Raw genomic sequence first — 22,301 nt, forward strand, 5'->3', positions numbered from 1 at the left:
CCTCTACATGCTTTATTCAACTTTCATTAATCAGTCTCCTTTAGAAAAGAATGTTTTCAAGTGCTTTGCTGAATAATGCCTTGGTCATGTTTCCATAACTGATGAATTTTTGTAAACTTTTTGAATAATGGAAGCAAGTCATCGTAGTGTTTGGAACTGGTGAGAGGAGGAAAGAATTTGGGAGGATTGGAGAGAAGGGTGACTGGCAGTTGGGAGATGGAGATATCCATCACACAGGACAGAAATGTTGCACCATTGAGTTGCCTGTGATGCACAGTGATGTAGAGGAGTTCTTTGGGAGAGCCAGATAGAACAGAGGAAGGGACTGTAGAAATGAAGATGCATATGTGGATCGAGTAAAGTATGGGGTGTGCAAGTTGGCGTGGGCTGATGGTACCAGATGTATTTGTAGTTTTTTGTTGATAAACCAGACTATAAATACTTTATAATTATGTATTCAGCAGATTAGCCCCTGTCACATAACCACATTATTCTTTGAAGACGGATACATAATGTTGCTACTTATTGTCTCTCCCTGTCTCTCACACTCTCTGTTGGATTTGATAGACTTAAAGAGTGCATGTGACACTTTGTCACTTGTGTACACCTTTTAATTTCTGTTTATTATTATTCCTGCTGTTGTTGTATGGATTAACCTACAGATTTGAAATCTTGAGCTTTTATCTACGCGTTTGCTGTTACTGACAGCCACATTTATTGTTATCTATAAGAGCTTCTCATCTGTTTCAGTATACTTAACATATTTAATTTAGTATCAAAACGTGAAATTATGTTAATTGTTTTATGTATGTGACTTAAGCTTCAGTTGCTTACAGTGTGAAAGTATTCAAAAAATTACTAAAAGTGGTGTCACATAATCATCTTCATTTAAGTGCCATCATCACTGATAGCATCAATGCAAATGTTATAGAATATAAAATATTGTAATTGTAGTCAAAAAAATTTGTGCAATTTTTACAAAAGGAGAGCTTGTTGTACATGATAACATTATTTAGTGTGTGTTAGAAACTTATTTTGAATGTAACAGGCACATATTCCATTTATGAATGTTATAGATGGTGGTGGCATTGTGTCGGGACGGTGACTGTGAAGGCACAGCTGCAGGGTTACAGCAGTACATGTCAGAACTTGAGCGCCGTGAGCCGAGAGGAGCAAAGCTGATGTTAGAAGCTGCACAACTGTTTTCAAGATGTTGTGGACGTAACAGAACTGTTCTGGCAGAGACTCGACATCTTGTTGAAAAGGCTGCACAACTGCGACCTGGTGTTGATGCTGCATGCGAACTTGGAAGGCAAGCAGTGAATGACTTTCAAGCCTGACACATATGCCCCATGTAAATAATACGAGGAGTAAACATAGCCAGTCACTGTATAGGTGAGCTATTAAGTGCTCAAAAGCCACTTAAGCAATACTCAAATCATTGCTAAAATGTCGGGCAGTGTTCTTCCTCAGAGCAAACTTCTTTCTGAGGAGTAACAATGTCCATAAGCTTTGCAGTGATTTCAGTGTTATTTATGTGTGTGTTGACTGCTCAGTCTCTCAGCTATTGGTGAGTGTTTGTCCTTATTCCATTGTTTGTACTCCATCCAGGACTTTACAGTATCATAATAATATGTTTCCCACATTAATCAGAGATGCACAACACATTTGTAAACCAATCAAACATTATATGCAAACATGCTTTTGATACATCCAGGACTTTGAAATGTGTATATTAATACAAAACTGTATGTCACAATAGTTAAAGGTAGTGGACTCAGGTGTAATTGTATCCTAAACATTGTGTGCCCACTGAGTGAGTTTGTAAAATGATTAGAATAATGTAATTACATTTGGGGTGGGGGGTGGGGGGGCGGCACTCTTCCAGTACACATTCACTGTGAACTATGTTTTCCGTGGTTTCCATGTAACATCCCAATCAAATATGAAGGGGATACCTTCAGCAAGTTCATGTCTGACTGCTCTCACCATCACCTCTAAAGTGTACAAATAGCATGTACAGATCTACATCTACATCTACATCTATACTCCGCGAGCCACCTTACGGTGTGTGGCGGAGGGTACTTATTGTACCACTATCTGATCCCCCCTTCCCTGTTCCATTCACGAATTGTGCGTGGGAAGAACGACTGCTTGTAAGTCTCCGTATTTGCTCTAATTTCTCGGATCTTTTCGTTGTGATCATTACGCGAGATATAGGTGGGCGGTAGTAATATGTTGCCCATCTCTTCCCGGAATGTGCTCTCTCGTAATTTCGATAATAAACCTCTCCGTATTGCGTAACGCCTTTCTTGAAGTGTCCGCCACTGGAGCTTGTTCAGCATCTCCGTAACGCTCTCGCGCTGACTAAATGTCCCCATGACGAATCGCGCTGCTTTTCGCTGGATCATGTCTATCTCTTCTATTAATCCAACCTGGTAAGGGTCCCATACTGATGAGCAATACTCAAGAATCGGACGAACAAGCGTTTTGTAAGCTACTTCTTTCGTCGATGAGTCACATTTTCTTAGAATTCTTCCTATGAATCTCAACCTGGCGCCTGCTTTTCCCACTATTTGTTTTATGTGATCATTCCACTTCAGATCGCTCCGGATAGTAACTCCTAAGTATTTTACGGTCGTTACCGCTTCCAATGATTTACCACCTATGGCATAATCGTACTGGAATGGATTTCTGCCCCTATGTATGCGCATTATATTACATTTATCTACGTTTAGGGAAAGCTGCCAGCTGTTGCACCATTCATTAATCCTCTGCAGGTCTTCCTGGAGTACGTACGAGTCTTCTGATGTTGCTACTTTCTTGTAGACAACCGTGTCATCTCAAATAGCATCACGGAGCTACCGATGTTGTCAACTAAGTAATTTATGTATATTGTAAACAATAAAGGTCCTATCACGCTTCCTTGCGGTACTCCCGAAATTACCTCTACATCTGCAGATTTTGAACCGTTAAGAATGACATGTTGTGTTCTTTCTTCTAGGAAATCCTGAATCCAATCACAAACCTGGTCCAATATTCCGTAAGCTCGTATTTTTTTCACTAAACGTAAGTGCGGAACCGTATCAAATGCCTTCCTGAAGTCCAGGAATACGGCATCAATCTGCTCGCCAGTGTCTACGGCACTGTGAATTTCTTGGACAGATAGGGCGAGCTGAGTTTCACATGATCTCTGTTTGCGGAATCCATGTTGGTTATGATGAAGGAGATTTGTATTATCTAAGAACGTCATAATACGAGAACATAAAACATGTTCCATTATTCTACAACAGATTGACGTAAGCGAAATAGGCCTATAATTATTCGCATCTGATTTATGACCCTTCTTGAAAATGGGAACGACCTGCGCTTTCTTCCAGTCGCTAGGTACTTTACGTTCTTCCAGAGATCTACGATAAATTGCTGATAGAAAGGGGGCAAGTTCTTTAGCATAATCACTGTAGAATCTTACGGGTATCTCGTCTGGTCTGGATGCTTTTCCGCTACTAAGTGATAGCAGTTGTTTTTCAATTCCGATATCGTTTATTTCAATATTTTCCATTTTGGCGTCCGTGCGACGGCTGAAGTCAGGGACCGTGTTACGATTTTCCGCAGTGAAACAGTTTCGGAACACTGAATTCAGTATTTCTGCCTTTCTTCGGTCGTCCTCTGTTTCGGTGCCATCGTGGTCAACGAGTGACTGAATAGGGGATTTAGATCCGCTTACCGATTTTACATATGACCAAAACTTTTTAGGGTTCTTGTTTAGATTCAGTATTGGGCAAGCAAGCAAAGCTTCCTTGTGGGTCTGTATATGTCACTTTTTACTTGTCGCATTTTTTTACTGCACTTATGCATTCTTTTATCAATCTTACGTCTTATTTTATTAATTTCACTTCCTTCTGTTGCAGTATGCATTATTGCCATGTTATTGTGCAGTCTGTTATGCTTGATATTTGAGTGACTTAAATATTACTGTACTCATTTCCAGTTAATTGCACCAATATTTATACCAACTGGATCGCCTTTATTTTTGAGAGATCAAGAATAAGTTCTCCCTTGGTCGTGCGTGGTTGAATAAGACAACTTTTAGCATTTTAAGTGTGTTAATTTATCATTGTTGTTTCTCAGTTGCATTACTTTTCATATGAGAACATTAAATACCACAAAGGGCAGGGGATAATGCATTTATGTCATAAGTGGGACACAGTTTAAAGCTTGAAAAGCTCTGATCACGATTAGTGCAGAAGATCATTTCAAAATGTCAGCCATTGAGCTGACAAAATTTGACATCCATAAGAAGTTAATCATTTTATGTGTGTACCAAGTGATACTCTGAGATGAAAAGGTTGGCACAAGAGAGGAATTCGTGGTGGGCCGCAGTCACTCACCTAGTCTCAATGGGGACATCTTTTTTAACATAGCATCTAAAATCGTGGACATAGTCTAATTTCACAAAACTAACATAGTCTTATATTGAGATATGAATGTAAACATGAGCATTACAGATGAAATTGGAAACAACTTCATAAACATTTTGAATACTTTTGAAGTGGTACAAATGGTAAGTACTGCTTCAAGCATAACTCATATTCAGCATCACCCTTAAACATGTATTTTCCTATATCACTGAGGAAAACTGTAGCACATCTATACAAGATCTTGGCCTGTTGGATTATTTCTGGCAGATAATAAAACTAAAGACTGGCTTGGAAAATCTCACAAAACTGTGCATCACAAAATAACCTTGAAATCAAAAGTACATACTTTTTGAAGGGTACCAACAAACCAAACCTGCAGTGAAGTATATAGAGAATCTAATGTAGTGCAATACTCTCCCAACTCCACACACCGTGAAAACTAATTTTTGAAGAGACATTTCCAAAAGTGACCTCTTCAGTAGTAGCAGTGGCAGCAGCTGCTGCTAAGGAAAATAAATGAGTTACTACAGGTATTTGAAAGTCCTCCAAAACATTTAAATATTTTAGCCTCTTACAAAAATGTTGTGTTTATCCATAGTGACTAATTTATAATCATGGCTAAAAAAATATATACAGGAAAGTAGTGTTTGCTGGAAAAAAGACAAAATAATATATAGTGCAAAAAATAAAAATTAGTAACAAGTGAGATTATTAAAGAAGAAATTGGGAAAGGTGAACACAATTATACATAATCTAAGTGAGAGACAGCTACTCACCTATAATGGAGGTACACATAACAGAAAACAGTGTTCACACTAACTCTCAAGCTCTTATACTGTTTCAAGTAGAAGTACACACAGCCACCCAAACAAACACTGTCATGGCTGTGGCAGTGCTTGTTTGGATGTCTGTGTGATAGTATGTGTGTAATTTTACTAGAAAAACAGCAAGTGCTCAGAAGCTACTGTGAATATTGTTGTCTGTTAATGTGTGTCTATCATCATCAGCTGTAGGTGAGTGGTTGCCTTTCTCTTATTTTATGTGTTGTTCCAAACAGGAATTTCCGTTATTGGAATACAAGTATAATAATGTACGTATCAAAGGTGGAAGTAGGTAATAAGACATCCACAGGAACTTTAAAACTGTGTAAGTGACTATTTTTTGGTATTGCAACAAAATTTCCCTATAAAAGATTTAGCATTCACTGTTAATTGCATAACCATCACAATGATACTGTTTTGAATAACAGAGTGCAAATCAGGAATGTAATATAAAAAATTTAAAAATAAAGAATTAACAGCCCTAGAAAAGGTACCAGTCTCTATTCTGAAGCAATGCATGGCAGCATACGAACTCCAGTAATGAGCATAATAAATGAGTCATTCGCTTCGGGTATTGTTCGACATTACCTAAAGCATGCATGAGTTGTCCTCCTAAAGAAAAGAAATGTGGAAACTACCAAGATATACAGACCAATTTTTCTGCTGTCATCATTCTCAAAAATAATAGACTCAGTCATGAAAGGTGGACAAAGTTACATGAGTCAGTGAAACTTTGTCGACGAAGCACAGTTTGGTTTGCAAAGTAAAAGAAGTAGGGTACTGGCCTAGCAACTAAAAATCAAAACTCCTTCCAAACAGGTCTCGGAAGGTCCAGTGGTACCAGCTGACCACTGTCTCATCCTCAGATGAAGGTGCCACTGGTTGTGGATATGGAGGGCCTTGTGGTCAGCACACCTCTACCAGTCATTGTCAGCTTTCAGGGCCAGAGCCACTACTTCTGTTAAGAAGCTCCTCATTTGACCTCACAAGGGCTGAGTGCATCCCACTTGCCAACAGTCCTCAGCAGACCTGAACGGTTACTCATCCAACTGCTAGCCAAGCCTGACAGAACTTAACTTTGGTGATCTAACAGGAACCTTACTGGCCTAACAAGAGTTCACAAAAGTGAAACTCGAAGATCTCAACAAGGATGACTTGCTACACGCATATTTGCAGCCCTTTAAATGGCTCTCGATGCAGCTGACCATAATATACTAGAAGCACTAGGTATAAAGGGAATAGTTAATTAGGTGTTCCAGTCATGCTGGGGAAATAAGGTGAAAATGGTAGAGAAAGCCCACTTTTCAGGATTTTGATAAATTTTTAGTGAAAAATTATCAGATCCTAAACATATTAAAATATGTGTTCCTTGGGGAATATATAAGGGACCAATTCTATTTTTAATATGTGTCAATGGCTTTCCAGATAGTATAAGACATAGAGAAAAGTCTTTATTTGCTGATGACAGCAACATTGTATTCACTGATAAAACACCAGAATTCCAGTAGAGAACATAAAAGAAACTGTCAAGGATGTTCATAAGTGAACAGTACATAAAAACTAATGTTGAATATATGAAACAATGGAAACTCTAGGTAGGTATATCAACAGTGTGGGAAAAAATAGATCACTACTCACTATAAAGAAGACACATCAAGTTGCAGACAGACACATTTAAAAGACACTCATATGTAGCTTTTGGCCACAGCCTTTGTCGGTGAAGACACACACATACACCACACACACACACACACACACACACACACACACACACACACACACACACACACACAATCACACTCACACTCACACAAGTGCCAGTGCTAACATCTCGGGCCGGAATGCAACATCATGCAGGATGCAACATGATGTTGTATTCTGGCCTGAGATGCTGGAGTTGGCAGTCGTGTGCGCATGAGGTGTGCTTGCTTGTGTGTGTGTGTGTGTGTGTGTGTGTGGGTGGGTGGGTGGGTGGGTGTGCGCGTGTGTGTGTATGAATGTTGTGTGCATGTCGCCCTTTACTGACATAGGCTGTGACCAAAAGCTACATGTGAGTGCTTTTTAATTGTACCTGTCTGCAACTTGATGTGTCTTCTTTACAGTAAGTAGCAATATGTCTTTTCCTACATTGGAATATAAATATCCAGAATGGGCTTTGGTTTAAACATGGAAACTACTCAGTTCATAGCAGCATGATTCTTTTCTAGGGATCAAATGAACGATGCAGGGGCACACTTTTCATACAGCAAAAAAGACCATAATAATTGTAACTAAAAGTAGAAGTAAGACTCAGTTTAAAGGACTGTTTAAAAAATTGATATCATTACAGTGCTATGTGAGTACATCTGCCAATCCACTGTGCACATCAGGAAAAACAGAAGCATGTCGCTAATGTCTCTATACTTTATCATGAAGCAAAAGTCGGTTTAGACTTGCATTTACCAGGAGAAAACAATCAAAAAACTCAAAACAGCATTTTCTCTTATAGCTAAAATTGTATAATACATTGTACACAGTTAAAGATTACTTAAAGAACTCAGAACTGGTGTTAATAAAAACAGTTATAACTAAAATATCCCTATTACATTCTAATATAGATTCACAATGTAATGCTTTTTGCCAGATAATCATACCTCAAAGAAATGTAGGGCAAAATAGTAATGTCTCCCCGGCTTTGTGAGCTCACAATCCCACTCATCAAGAGGGGATGCTTACTCAGTTTTTGAGACAGACACAAGAGTAGACATAGAGATGTAACAGAGGCTTCACAGTGTGTTCATGATCTTGAAGTCATCTGCAAGTATGTGTGGCAATAAGTGTTGAGGATCGCAATGAAGAGTTTGTGTTAACTACCTAGCTTATTCCAAGCACACATAAACAAAGTAGCTTTACTCATTATTGTATAAATTGAGTAGGATAGTGCACTTATTAAGACACTGGCCGTACATTTGGTAGGATGGAGTTTCATGCTCTGTTCAACCACCTTGATTTGCTGGGTTGGTTCCTTTAACAAGGCTACTGCTGTCCACCTGTCCTATACTTGTCAAACACGTCTGTATATATCTATAAATCTGTACAACTGTGTTACAGACAGAGTTTTCTCAGTGGAAAACTAGCAGAAGCATTACGGCACTTCCGTGCTGCTACACGTGTTGACAATTCATCTTCAGCGGCCCTCACAGGTCTCAGTCGTTGCCAGATGGAGGAAGGAGGTGCCTCAGCTGAGCAGGCTGCACAACAGGTGATACAAATTTTTGATTTTATCAGTACCAGTCATTAATTGAAAGGTTTTACATTAATCCTCTTATCAGATTAGGTATGCAACACTGATGTATCCAGCCGTATTTCAAATGAAAAGTAGTGACAGGTACTCACGTAAGCTTGATATGAGGTATGCAAAGATATATAACCTTTGCATTTGTGCCTTGTCCTTTGGTAGGCCAAGTCATCTCAAGAACAGCAGCAAGATATTTTGCTGAAATGTAATGGTGTAAGTGCTGTTAAAGTCCAAATTCCTCACCTGCATCTAATTTTCTTTGTCTGAGTCTCAGTTTGGTTTTCATAAAGGATTCTCAACTAAAAAAATCCACATATTATCTTACAAATGTCTTGAGAGAGCAAAAGACCAAAATGTATTCTATTGGTATATTTTGTGAGCTTACTAAAGCCTTTGATTGTGTGCACCATAAAATACTACTGGGAAAACTGGAAGGAACACGGATGAAGACTTACCTTCATAACAGAAAGTAAACATTAACATTAACAAACTATTATCATTACTGAACCTACTTCTGTTCTCGATCCAGATAAATGGTTTTGTAATGATTTAAAAACCACTAACATAATCAATCAGTATTCCAACTCAACCACACATTATACAGATGACACCTTAGCAGATGTACAATTGGTTAACACACAAAGACTCACATTACTGTTGTTGTTATTATTATTATTATTATTTATTTTATGGCCTTCATTGTAGCACTGTAGTAATTATACAAAGGTTTAAATAAGGAGTTGTTGCTCAGTAGTCCAATAATAGTTCAATAAAACAGTGGTTATACAAAGACTTATTGTATTTTATTGTTATATAAAGGATTTTTTGCTCTTCTGTCTGCCCAGTATTTTCATTCTTTCAGATATTTTTCTTTCTTTGTTTGAGGTCAACATTCTTGTAGTCTTTTTATTGTTCTATGTTTGCAGTCTGGTTTGTGCGCTGCAGAACTTTGGTTTTGTCTGCTTTGTTTTTTAGCTCATCTTCTGTAATTTGGAGTTCTCATATATCTGACTTAATTTTTATAATTCATGTAATGTTGCCCTCACTATTCCACAATTTTTCTATTATTCCCTTACTCTTACAATACGTTGATTATGTTATATGCAACTGAGCATGATACAACAACAAAAGTTGAAGACTCTCATACTAATTTTTTTTTCTGGCGTTTTCATTAGATTCCCTTAGAATGAGAGTGTGTCTTTGTGATCATTCTCATGACTGGTTCTTTTTTCTTATGTAGGCTACTGTTTCATTTTAAAGTATTCTCCAATGCCCATTTACTTGGTATTGTGTAATCCTTATTACTCTTATTTATGCCTGGAGTATTCTGCATATTTTTGCTTATTAGTCATTTTGAAGATGGATATAGCTGCATCTTTTATTTCTGGTAGTGTAACAGTTTTATGAGGTTTTAATTTTGCAGTTATCGATAGGCTCATAATGTAATTTGGTTTGTTCAGTGTTTTATTCAGTTTGACCATGTAGGTTTTTCATTTTGGTTTTATGTCCTGATTTCACTTAAATATTTACGTTTTTAAAATGTTTTGATTTCCTGCTCTTCTATTGTAATTTTGCTTGCAAATGGTGGATCAGTTAGCATAACCTCTGTTCTTCTTCTTCTTCTTTTCTCTCTCTCTCTCTCTCTCTTTTTTTTTTTTTTTTCCCCAGATGGCATTCTAAGGCTGATTTTCTGTATTATTTCTTGTTGAAATTTAACTTTCTGCTTGGATTCTTGAACATTGGTGGCTAGGAGAACCAGATTACCACCAAATCTCAAGCAATTTAAACTTATATGATTTTTCGTGCTTCCATTTCTTATGTTCTTTAGGTTATCCTTGTACCATTCTCTCATTATATTTACAGCATACGGCTGATTTAGTATTGGTGACAGAAAGCCACCTTGTCGTAAATCTGTTTTTATGAGGAATGGTCCAGAAATATCTCCTGTAAGCTTTACTTTTGATTTAGTGTTGGTTAGAATAAGTTCCACTGGTTTAATTAATTTGGATTAAGTCCTAGATTTCTTAGAATTTGTAGTATTGAGGATCTGTGGAGACAGTCGTGTGCATTCTTAAAGTCTACAAATGTCATAGGCAGAGGTTTGTAGTATTTCCTGTAGTATGTCATAATTAATTTAAACTAATCATGACAAAAATGTTTAATTGACTTTTGAACTGTGAAGAACCCAAGGAACTCTTAAAAGTCAATATAAATAACCAATAAAAACCAAACCCAACAAATTAGACCCTCCAAATTTCCAAGAAGAAGAAAAAGCAATCAAAGGAGAAAAAAATTGTAAGGCATGTGGAGAATACCAGGTTGTTGTTGGAATGTGGAGATATCCTAAAGACACAGTCAAGAGCTCTTTACACATGGCTCTAACAAAAATTTGGATAACTGAATAATTCCTTGAACATTGGGAAAGTGGTCCTCATTCACCCACTACACAAGAAGGAGGATTCAATTCACTTTGGATAGTGGTCATCCCCGGGGAATCCAGTGAATCTGTGAAATTCTTAAGCCTTCCAGTCTTAAGTAGAGAATTTATATTGTGTGTTGCTATCGAGTTTATTTGCTTGTGATAATCTTCTTTTCTGTGTTAGTGCACATTTGAGTGACTGAAAATGGTCTGATTCATTGCTGTCAATCATTGCTGTATTCTACTTGGCATCCACCGAATCTGACACAGCCTTTACATGCTGTTTTGGGCAGGATGTTTTTTTTTTTTTTTTTTTTAAATGACATTTCCATGTTTGACTTTTAAAGGCCTTAGTTGAAGCAAGCTCCGATTTTACAACTACAGTTGTTAACCATGGACTCATATTATAAAATTTCATACAAGCAAACATATCTGTTTCTTAAAGTACATGTACTCCGAAATAGTATTTGTTGCTAACACTGAAAATCAGTACCAGTTAAACTCTGATTATTACAACCATACTACTGGCAACAAAGATAATTTTCATTGTGACATGACGTAATATAAATGGACCTAAAGTGATTGATTTTGGTCGAGCACCTCATTTGAATTATGTGCGCTGTGGTTCAGATGCCAGGACAGTGCAGCTGTGATGGCTGACTGGAGAGTGTGTTGGCCCATAGAGTATCGTGATTGGGACCACGCAGAACTGTCAAGTCTGTCTGCTAACCGGATGTGAGGTCTCGTCTGCCTGGCTGTGGTCACAAATAGATAAATAGTATTGTATATATTTGCAAACATCAAGCACAAACTATTGTAATTACGGTAAAGCACAATACACTGCCTTAAGGAGAAGAAAAAAATGAAACAGTGGATATATAGGTATATTATGATATGTAAGAGTCTTAAGTTACAATACTGAGAATGTTCTTTTAAGGGAAATTTAGTAAATAATTAATAACTATTGTAATTTTACAGTAGAGATTGACCTGACAGTTAGTAGTGCTTCTTGATACACATTGACTGAGCTAGTTACATGCTCTTTTACCTAAATCATCAACTATTGAGAAACATTTTATTTGGCATTTGGTTACACACCTTCTCCCCCATTCACTTCACCTGGTCCTTCTCAACCCAACAAGCCATCTTCCTTGATGTTGACCTCCACCTTAAAGATGGCTGCATCAGTACCTCTGTTCATTTCAAACCTATCAACCACGAGCAATACCTCCACTTTGACAGATGCTACACATTCCATGGCAGGAAGTCCCTTCCTTGATCTTTGGTGTGACGTCATAAGCGAGTGACTGCGTGTGAGATCGCTCTCTAAGTTTTTATATATTTTTAGGCTTCAGATACATATTTTAACGGTTTTTGTGATAATATTTACTATATAAGTGACTTATTAGTGGTTTCTTCATTCACCTCTGCCTTTCTTCTGTTGTGACCTGATATTTGTGAGTGTTTCGTATCTAGCAACGTAACCTCTTACCTGTGTTTACATTCCGCGCTGACCAGTTGCAGCTGTAGCGGCGCATCGAAAGCTAAGTACTAATTAATTGTTTGTGTATAGTGGTTTGTTTAGGAACTTTAGTAGTCTTCAACCGGTGTTTTTTGTGCTTTCTAGTGAAATAATTTCAGAAGAACCTTTTGGGAACTGTTTTCAGCTTCGTTACTGTGTCATTAGACGTTTGATTCTTTTTCTGTATTAGTCTTTTGTTATATTCACATTTGTTGTTTATTAATACTGTTAATACTAGTAGTTGCTTCCCTTGTAGACTAAGTTTGTGATTATTGTAGTCGGGTTTTTAACATCTTCTTATTGTAGTAGCGGAACTTAGAAAAAGTAAAATTTTACCATGAGTGAGAAGTGTGAGCTTTGCCGTAGGTTCATGAGTAGTGGATTGCGGTGTGAGACTTGTTCGAAGTATTTTCACTGGGGGGAATGCAGTGGGGAAGCCAGTGGGCATTCTGGTGAGATCCTCTCCTGGAACTGCAGGTTCTGTAGCAAGAGTAAGTTGATAGAGAAGCAGGAGCATAAGATTTGTGCCCTTCAGGTGCAGTTGAAAAATGCACAGGAGGAGCTAGATAGGATGAGGAGGGGGAAGGGGGTTGGGGAATGGGAGCTGGCTGTTGGCAAGAGGTCTGCTAGGAGAAGAAGATTTTCAGATAGTTTTACTATTGGTGTTTACAATAGATGTGACCAACTGTCAGAGTCTAGTGGAGAGGAATCTCTAGTAGCTGTAGATGTAGGAAGTATGCAGCAGACCTCAGTAGTTACGGTGGCTAGAACAGCTGCAAAGTCGAAGAGGAAGAAGAAGGTTCTGCTGTTAGGTAGTTCTCATGGCAGACGTGTAGGCCAGCAGTTGCAGGAAGTGATGGGGAGTGAGTACCAGGTCAACAGCATTGTGAAGCCTAATGCAGGATTGGCTCATGTGACTGTTAACATAGGGGGGTTATGTAGGGATATTACTAAAGAGGATCAGGTAGTGATTGTGGGTGGGGCTGGTAGTAGTATTGATAGGGATGGGGAGTATGACATAGATGGTGACCTGGAAAAGATAGCCACTCAGACTGGTAACACGAATGTGCATTTTGTGGAACTGTTTCAGCGTCACAATCAGCCTCATCTTAATACAGTCGTCAGGCGTAATAACATGAGACTTGGGGGTGCGCTAATGACAGAAGGTATGAGTCACATTTCAGTGGTGTCGGTGGAGTCTATCAGCAGGACGGGTTTCACTAGACATGGCCTGTACCTCAACAGGTATGGGAAGGGGAGGTTGGCAAAGCTTATAGGTGACAGCATAGGTGGGGTTGGTGGGATAACTCATGGGAAAATTCCTGCAGTAGTGGGTGTTAGAGCTGCACCTTTATTAGATTGAAGTCAGCTGATAGGCATTCCTGCTTAAGGGAAGTCTCTCTAACAAAGGAACCACTTTTGACAAAGCTTAGGTATCCGAGTAATGAGGGAATTAGTATATTTCATCAAAATATACAAGGTATTAGAGATAAAGTTAGTGAACTGCTTATAGATGTTGGCTCTGAAATTATTGGTATATCTGAACACTTCTTAAATAAGGAGATAATTCAGAGGCTTCCTTTACCAGGATACAGGTTGGCCGGCAGCTTTTCAATGAGCTCTTTGCGGTGTGGGGGAGTAGCCATGTATGTGAAAAACGGCATCCCATTTGAGTCAATTGATGTTTCAAAGTACTACACTGAAAAGGTGTTTGAATGTTGTGCAGGTGTGGTTAAATTTAATGGAGCTAAACTTCTAACTGTTGTTATTTATAGATCCCCAGACTCCGATTTCACAACATTTTTGCTAAAGCTAGAGGAGGTTCTTGGTTCACTTTATAGGAAATACAAAAAGTTAGTTATATGTGGTGACTTCAATATTAATTGTATAAGTGGTTGTGCAAGGAAGAGGATGCTGGTAGACCTCCTTAATTCATATAATCTTATGCAAACCATATTCTTTTCAACGAGAGTGCAAGGGAACAGTAGAACAACCATAGACAACATTTTTGTTCATTCCTCATTACTAGAAGGGCATTCTGTTAGCAAAAAGGTGAATGGCCTTTCAGATCATGATGCACAAATTTTAACTCTAAAAGATTTTTGTGCTGCAACACATGTTAAATATAGTCATCAGCTGTTTAGGAAAGCTGATCCAGTTGCTGTAGAGACCTTTGTTAACCTTATCAAGGAATAAGAGTGGCAAGATGTTTATAGCGCTGATACAGTAGACGATAAATATAATGCTTTTCTCAAGACTTTTCTCGTACTCTTTGAAAGTTGCTTTCCGTTAGAATGTTCAAAACAGGGTACTAGCACAAACAGGCAGCCTGGGTGGCTGACTAGAAGGATAAGAATATCTTGTAGAACAAAGTGGCAATTATATCAAAACGTTAGAAACAGTCAAAATCTAAATGCAGCAGCCCATTACAAACAGTATTGTAAGGTGCTTAAAAATGTTATTAGGAAGGCAAAAAGTATGTGGTATGCAGATAGAATAGCTAAGTCTCAGGATAAAATTAAAACCATATGGTCAGTCGTAAAGGAAGTGGCTGGTCTGAAGAGACAGGTCGAGGCTATAGAATCAGTGCGTAGTGGGAATGTCCGTGTTACTGATAAGTCGCATATATGTACAGTATTTAATAATCACTTTCTGAATATAGCAGGTGAACTAAATAGAAACCTAGTCCCAACAGGGAATCATATAGCGCTCTTAGAAAAAAGTGTTCCGAGACTGTTACCTGAAATGCTCCTCCATGATACTGACAAGAGGGAGATTGAGTTAATAATTAAATCACTAAAGACCAAGAACTCTCATGGATATGACGGGGTATCTAGCAGAATACTGAAGTATTGTTCTATGTATGTTAGCCCAGTACTTAGCCATATCTGTAACTTTTCCTTTAGGAGTGGTCGGTTTCCTGACCGATTAAAGTACTCGGTAGTAAAGCCACTTTCTAAAAAGGGAGACATTGATAATGTCGACAATTTTAGACCTATTTCTATGCCATTGGTGTTTGCTAAAGTTATCGAGAAGGTTGTATATACAAGGTTACTGGAGCATTTAAATTCACATAATTTGCTGTCAAATGTTCAGTTTGGTTTTAGAAATGGTTTAACAACTGAAAATGCTATTTTCTCTTTTCTCTGTGAGGTTTTGGATGGATTAAATAAAAGGTTGCGAATGCTGGGTGTTTTCTTTGATTTAACAAACGCTTTTGACTGTGTTGACCACAAAATATTACTGCAGAAGTTGGACCATTATGGAGTAAGAGGAGTATCTTACAGTTGGTTCGCCATTTACTTTAAGAACAGAAAGCAGAAGGTAATTCTCCGCAATATTGAGAGTGGTAGTGATGTTCAGTCCCAATGGGGCACTGTTAAGTGATGCGTTCCCCAAGGGTCGGTGCTGGGGCCACAGCTGTTTCTTATTTATATAAATGATATGCCTTCTAGTATTACAGGTGATTCAAAAATATTTCTGTTTGCTGATGACACCAGCTTGGTAGTGAAGGATCTTGTGTGTAATTTTGAAACAGTATCAAATAATGTAGTTCATGAAATAAGTTTGCGGCTTGTGGAAAATAATTTGATGCTAAATCACAGTAAGACTCAGTTTTTACAGTTTCTAACTCACAATTCAACAAGAACCGATATTTTGATCAGACAGAATGGGCATATTAGAAGCGAGACAGAACAGTTCAAGTTCCTAGGCGTTCGGATAGATAGTAGGCTGTTGTGGAAAGCCCATGTCCATGATCTTGTTCAGAAACTAAATGCTGCTTTATTTACCATTAGAACAGTGTCTGAAATAAGTGACACTCCAACATGAAAAGTAGTCTACTTTGCATATTTTCATATGCTTATGTCGTATGGTATTATTTTTTGGGGTAATTCTTCTGATTCAAAAAGGGTATTTTTGGCTCAATAACGGGCTGTTAAAGCTATATGTGGTGTAAGTTTGAGAACCGCTTGTCGACCCCTATTCAGTAGTCCGGGAATTCTGACATTGCGCTCACAGTATATATTTTCTTTAATGTTGTTTGTTGTTAGCAATATTAGCCTATTCCCAAGAGTTAGCAGCTTTCACTCAGTTAATACTAGGCAGAAATCCAATCAGCATGTGGAATGCACTTCCTTGACTCTTGTGCAGAAAGGAGTGCAGTATTCTGCTGCATCCATTTTCAATAAGCTACCACAAGAACTCAAAAATCTTAGCAGTAGCCCAAACTCTTTTAAGTCTAAACTGAAGAGTTTCCTCATGGCTCACTCCTTCTATTCTGTCGAGGAGCTCCTGTAAGAGCTAAAAAATTAAGCAAATTCCTGTGTTACATTGTTGATTTTCTTTATTTAAACTTATGACTTGTCACCTGAATATGTTTTTTTATATTTCATTTTATCTGTTTCTAATATCGTGTTATAATTTCATGTATTGACTCATTCCATGACCATGGAGACTTCTCCTTAATTTGGTCCCACGGAACAATAAATAAATAAATAAAATAAAATAAATAAATAAATACAGCCAACCACCCATGGCTGCCACATCCATAGTGATAAGCAGTCCTTCTCAAAATACACCAAGGGTCTCATTGAGGCCTTCGCAGACCATAATTAAACTTGCAGCCTAATACAAAAACAGATTTTCCTTGCCTTATCTCTCTGGTCACCCACGACCTCCCAAAATCTCATCGTTCGGTCACAAAGGAGCATTGCTTTCGTGACTCAGTATTGCCCAGGACTGTAGCAACTGAATCACATTCTCCGCCAGAGCTCTGACTGCCTCTCTTGTCCTACCCACTATCCTTCCCACTCCTCCCACAGTAATATTCTGCTGCCCACCGAACCTACGCAATATCCTTGTCCATCCCTACACAACACCTGCTCTCAACCCCTTGCCTCATGGCTCATGTCCCACTAATAGACCTAGATGCAAGACCTGTTCCCCACCACCACCTACTACAGTCCAGTCACAAGCATCACCTATCCCATCAAAGGCAGGGTTACCTGTAAAACCAACGACTGTGTTGCATTCTACAAGGCATGACAACCAACAAGCTGCCTGTCTGTATGGATGGCCACTGACAAACTGTGGCCAAGAAACAGCTGAACCACCCAGTTGATGAGCACGCTGCCCAACATGATGTTCTTTTCAGTGACTGCTTCACAGCCTGTGCCATCTGGATCCTTCCCGCCAACACCAGCTTTTCTGAACTGCACTGATGGGAACTCTCCCTACCATATACCCTACATTCCTGTAACCCTCCTTGCCTCAATATTTGTTAATCATTGTACTCATCCACTTAACCCCACCCCTGTTCCAATTCTACCACTACACAGCTCTCCGTTCCACCAACACACCCACAGTCTGTTTACTTCTCACCTTTTCCACTGCCCGCACCCCCCCCACCCCACCCCACCCTCTGTTCTCTGTTTAACCTCCTGGCTGCACCTCGCTGCTCTACTCTCTTCCCACCTTGTCCCTGTATGCTACCACAAGCAGCACTTTACTGTACCCCATCCCTACCCTGCTGTTCCTCCCCCTTCCCACCCCAGCCTCCTCCTTACTCCCACCACCCAGTTGCTTCTTCCATTATGTACTGCTGCTCACAGTTTGACCTTGGCTTCCAGAGACTGTGGTCATGTATGTGTGAGTTGCGTTTGCATATGTGTGTGTGTGTTTTGTCTGTTCTGATGAAGGTCTGTGTCACTGAATGCTTTGTTTGACAGTCTTTTTGTTGAGCCTATCTGCGACTGAACATCTCCACTATATGGTGAGTAGCAACTATCCTTTTCATAATATTGTTATTATTCCATCCTGAATTTTCCATTATTTGAGAGTCGCATTTTATTGTGTTAGTGTTGATTTGACGTGAGGTGTAAACAGTTGCTGTGTTTTCCAGTTATTTTATTTGTGTAGTGTGTTTGCTAACCATCATATTGGCGGTTTGAGCTATTTTTGTTCAACTTGCTTCATAGTTGAATGTAAGGGGGGAATCCACATTAGGAGATTCAAAAAATTCAATTTTTTATTGCCTAAATCATTAGCTTAACTATCCAAGAATACACTGTCAAAATTTCAAAGTGAAATTCGCATTTGTTTAGATTTTATGAGCATAGAATCGAGTGCACATAAATTATGGCGACATACTATCATATGATTTCTACGGATGAAAATCCTCAACACGAGTATTGCCCAGAGGGAAAAGACAGCTGGTGTGAGTGGCAGATACGAACAGCCCTTGGAATGGAACATGAACCACACCCTACTCCATTGCACCCCTATGTACAGAAGACAATTCTTCCAATATATGAAGATTTATCGAGGGATGAACTACTGGAGAGATGTTTAGGTTGCCACACACAAAATGCAAATGAAAGTTTTAATTCCACTATTTGGCGATTAACTCCTAAACACTGGCACTCCAGACTAAAAGTCATTGAATTGGCACTGTATTTAGCAACAGGCTTATTCAATGAAAGAAATTCATCCCTTCTGATGGTCATGAAGAAGGTAGGAATTGTAGTAGGCACGCAAAGCTTCAATTATGCTGAACAAATATATAACCAGCGCGTTAGCCGGCAGAATCAACGTAGTTCATTGGAATCAAAGGAAGTTCGGGAAGCTCGGAAAGCACTGCTGCAAGTGCAAAACAAAGCCTATGAGGAAGGAGAAGGATTATTGGAATTGCATATTAATTGATAAGCATTTTACATTATTGTTAACTTCCTTGAATTTCTGGTTTCCGAGAATTTATTTTTCAAATGCGTTTATCTCTAAATGATTTTTTTCACATTTGCATGCAGTCAACTCAAAAAGTATAGAAAATGAAAATTGATAGTATGATTCTTTATAAAATTACGAGTTATATGAGCCAACTAGTGAGATGATATCAAGATTTTAAGGTTATTTTTCTTTGCATAATTAGAGGAAAAATCATGAAAATGGAAGTAAATTGTTCTAACACCTGCTACAAAATTTTTAATTTTCATTATTTTCACTTGCATTGAGGTTCATATTCTCAGGAAATACGTTACTAATGGAAAATCAAAACCTTTTGATTTCAGATGAAAATCAGAATGGCTACAGTGCACGCAATTGGAGACCTATATTCACAACTTTCAGTGGACATCACAGCATAACTTTGTTATTTTGGGCTGAAATTATTCAAAAAAATTTACAAAAACTGTTCGAAATATGAATGAAATGATGTCGAAATTTGATTAAATTCTAATTAATTCTTCCCACCCAAAAAAAAATCCCAAAAAAATCAGTGTCAAACAGCCTCCTAATGTGATTCCCCCTTAAGGAGAAAAAAACTTTATTATGGAATTTAATTTGTAGTCGTGGAGCTTTAATTAGATTGCTGCACCTACATTCAACCTAACATTATTGAAATCTGATTAATATGTCAATAATAATTTTATTATTTTTACTAACTAAAGCAACAGTAAGTGGTTTTAGATAACATCCCCTAGACAATGACATCATCATGGCCGTTACATTTTTATATAGGTTTATGACGCATCATGTAGATTTTGCCTCCATGTTTAGTATTCAGAGCAGAGTTCTGTATGTGGATGCAACAATTTTCAAAAAATGACCATCAGACTTGAAGGAGGAACTGTGGAACAAAACGTGATCAGATAATTCGTGATAAATATTTCTAGAAATTGTCTGATTAGATGGGTTAAAGGTTCCTATTTGCTACATGAAAAATGTGATGTTTTTTGTTAACATGTTGCTGTTGCTGTAGTTGTTGATAACTGTTAAAGTGTAATTAACACCAGTGTCATGTAGCAAGTATTAAGCTGGCAATGGAAGCTAAATAAATATTTGATATAACTGTGGAAATAATAACTTCTTTCAATATAGTTGCGGTCCTGCTGATTGTACTATGTCATATTTAGCCTGAGAAGCACAAATAGTTCATAGCAGTATAATGATAGTTAACTATCAATGCTATTCCAAAAAACTACTTCTCTTGGATGATGTATAACTTGATGTTTTCCATATCTCCGGATGTTCTTCATTATGGAATACGATGAGTCAGTGAAACCGTGGTACTTGTTATTTGAGTTGCAGCATCTTTAAGCAGGCTGTATTTTGCACTACTTAATGTTAATCTTCACATGTAATTATTTTATTTTCTGATTTAGATCTTTCCAACAAATAGTTTCTACAAAGAGTTGAATTTCCAAAATGTTTTGAAACTGTAAACAAATCCTTAATAACTGAGGCACCATACCAAGTATTGTATAATTAGTTGTCACCAATTGATATAATTAAAAAGTAATAAAAAAGGATCTAATGGCTCAACAGTGACATTATCAATAAAATAACCTGTACAATCAGCTGATTCATCGATAGAAATCCCAATCTTATTTTTTACTTTATCTTTATTGATTTTCATTACTTCATTGTGACATTCACTTAAGGAACATTTTCATAAGGTTGACAAACATGGCATAGATTTGTCTGCATACTTCTCTGAAAACTGTCTTAATGTAGGATTCTGTAGTTTCCACAAAGGGATTTCAGCTTTAATAAAAGCTTCACATAAATCGAATGCAAACTGTGATTTTTGACTCAGTGTTGAAATTGCCGTTGGAAGCAAAGAAATCTTCTTCCCAGTAACCTTCAAAAGTGTGTTTTTGTGTTTGTTCTGCTGATATGTTTATAAATGAAATATTTCTTTTCATAGTTCGCTGACTGCTCACATATTTTGCACAGAAGTATTTTACCATCAGTAGACAATTTGTCGGATCTGAAAGTATTACTGTAACTTTGCAATTTACTACATAAAGGAACTCTGCATTTTCTTAGCTAGCTTGCTCAACAGAATCACAGTGAAAACTGAAAGAAAGAGAAATTTATAACGATAATCAAACCAGTCTTTAGCTCTGGCACTCATTATTGCTTTTGAATCCAACAGGATCAAAGAAATGGGATGCCAAGTAAACACAAGTGATAAATTAAAATGCTTTCCTATTGTCACCTCATTTTATGGCAATACTCATTGCTGTTTTTGATAAAGAAAGAAGAAATAATAAAAAAGCAAGAAAAGGCACTTGTTTTGGAAATACAGCATTTATGTAAAAGACATAAAACTGCAATGTTTCAGTCACAAAGATGAAATTGTACAAATTCACATTCAAACTGATGATGGATGTAACACTTTTAAAAAGGCACTCTGCCAAAGTTCAAGTCTCTGTTAACGACTAAACCATGTCTTCATGCACTTTTTTCAGGTGGAATTTCTCCATGAAATTCATCCATCTGCAGAAGTGTTATTCATGTCATCTCAAGCAGCTGCAGCCAATGGTGATTTTAAAAATGCAATAAAAGAGCTAGATGAAGCCGTTGAAACACATTTTCGAACAGTACGTACAATGCCTTTTGGGACATCTTACTTGCGAGCTGTGGATCCAGATTTCCTAATACAGGTATATTTTTTTCACAAATCTTTTGGTGCTATAATTAATGCATTTTGAGAATAATTCTTGACTTGAAAGACTTGATCAGTTAAGTTTACTAACAGTGGTATTATTTGAAAGCTTGGTATATAGACTGTAGCTATATGCGGTATGGTTAAATTTTTAAACTGTTAAATGAGATACGATGTATTATCTGCAAATAAGATATGTTTACCTCTCTTGTTATCTAAGTGAAGCTTCATTAGTTGCATATGCAAAGATATTAAGAGAGGAGGGGACTGCATCAAGTGACAAGGTGTTCATTTGTTTACGGATAGCTGCAGATTGTGAATGTTCGCATTTAAATGTAGACCTATGGAGAGATACTGGAAAAAAGACAAAAATGGGTACGTGGTATAATTGAA

At 37.7% G+C, this 22,301-nt stretch overlaps 1 protein-coding gene across 1 annotated transcript in view; it reads left to right on the plus strand.

Moving 5' to 3' along the window:
- LOC126195257 (tetratricopeptide repeat protein 21B-like) overlaps positions 1–22,301 on the plus strand; it is a 269,874-nt gene that overhangs the window by 86,569 nt on the left and 161,004 nt on the right. Inside the window, exons 5-7 of the mRNA XM_049933782.1 lie at positions 1,077–1,312; positions 8,333–8,483; positions 21,712–21,906. Of these exons, the coding sequence (XP_049789739.1) occupies positions 1,077–1,312; positions 8,333–8,483; positions 21,712–21,906 (582 nt within the window). The remainder of the gene's footprint in view (positions 1–1,076; positions 1,313–8,332; positions 8,484–21,711; positions 21,907–22,301) is intronic.

The sequence above is a fragment of the Schistocerca nitens genome, chromosome 7, assembly GCF_023898315.1.
Source record: "Schistocerca nitens isolate TAMUIC-IGC-003100 chromosome 7, iqSchNite1.1, whole genome shotgun sequence".
In the NCBI taxonomy this organism is placed as follows: domain Eukaryota; kingdom Metazoa; phylum Arthropoda; class Insecta; order Orthoptera; family Acrididae; genus Schistocerca; species Schistocerca nitens.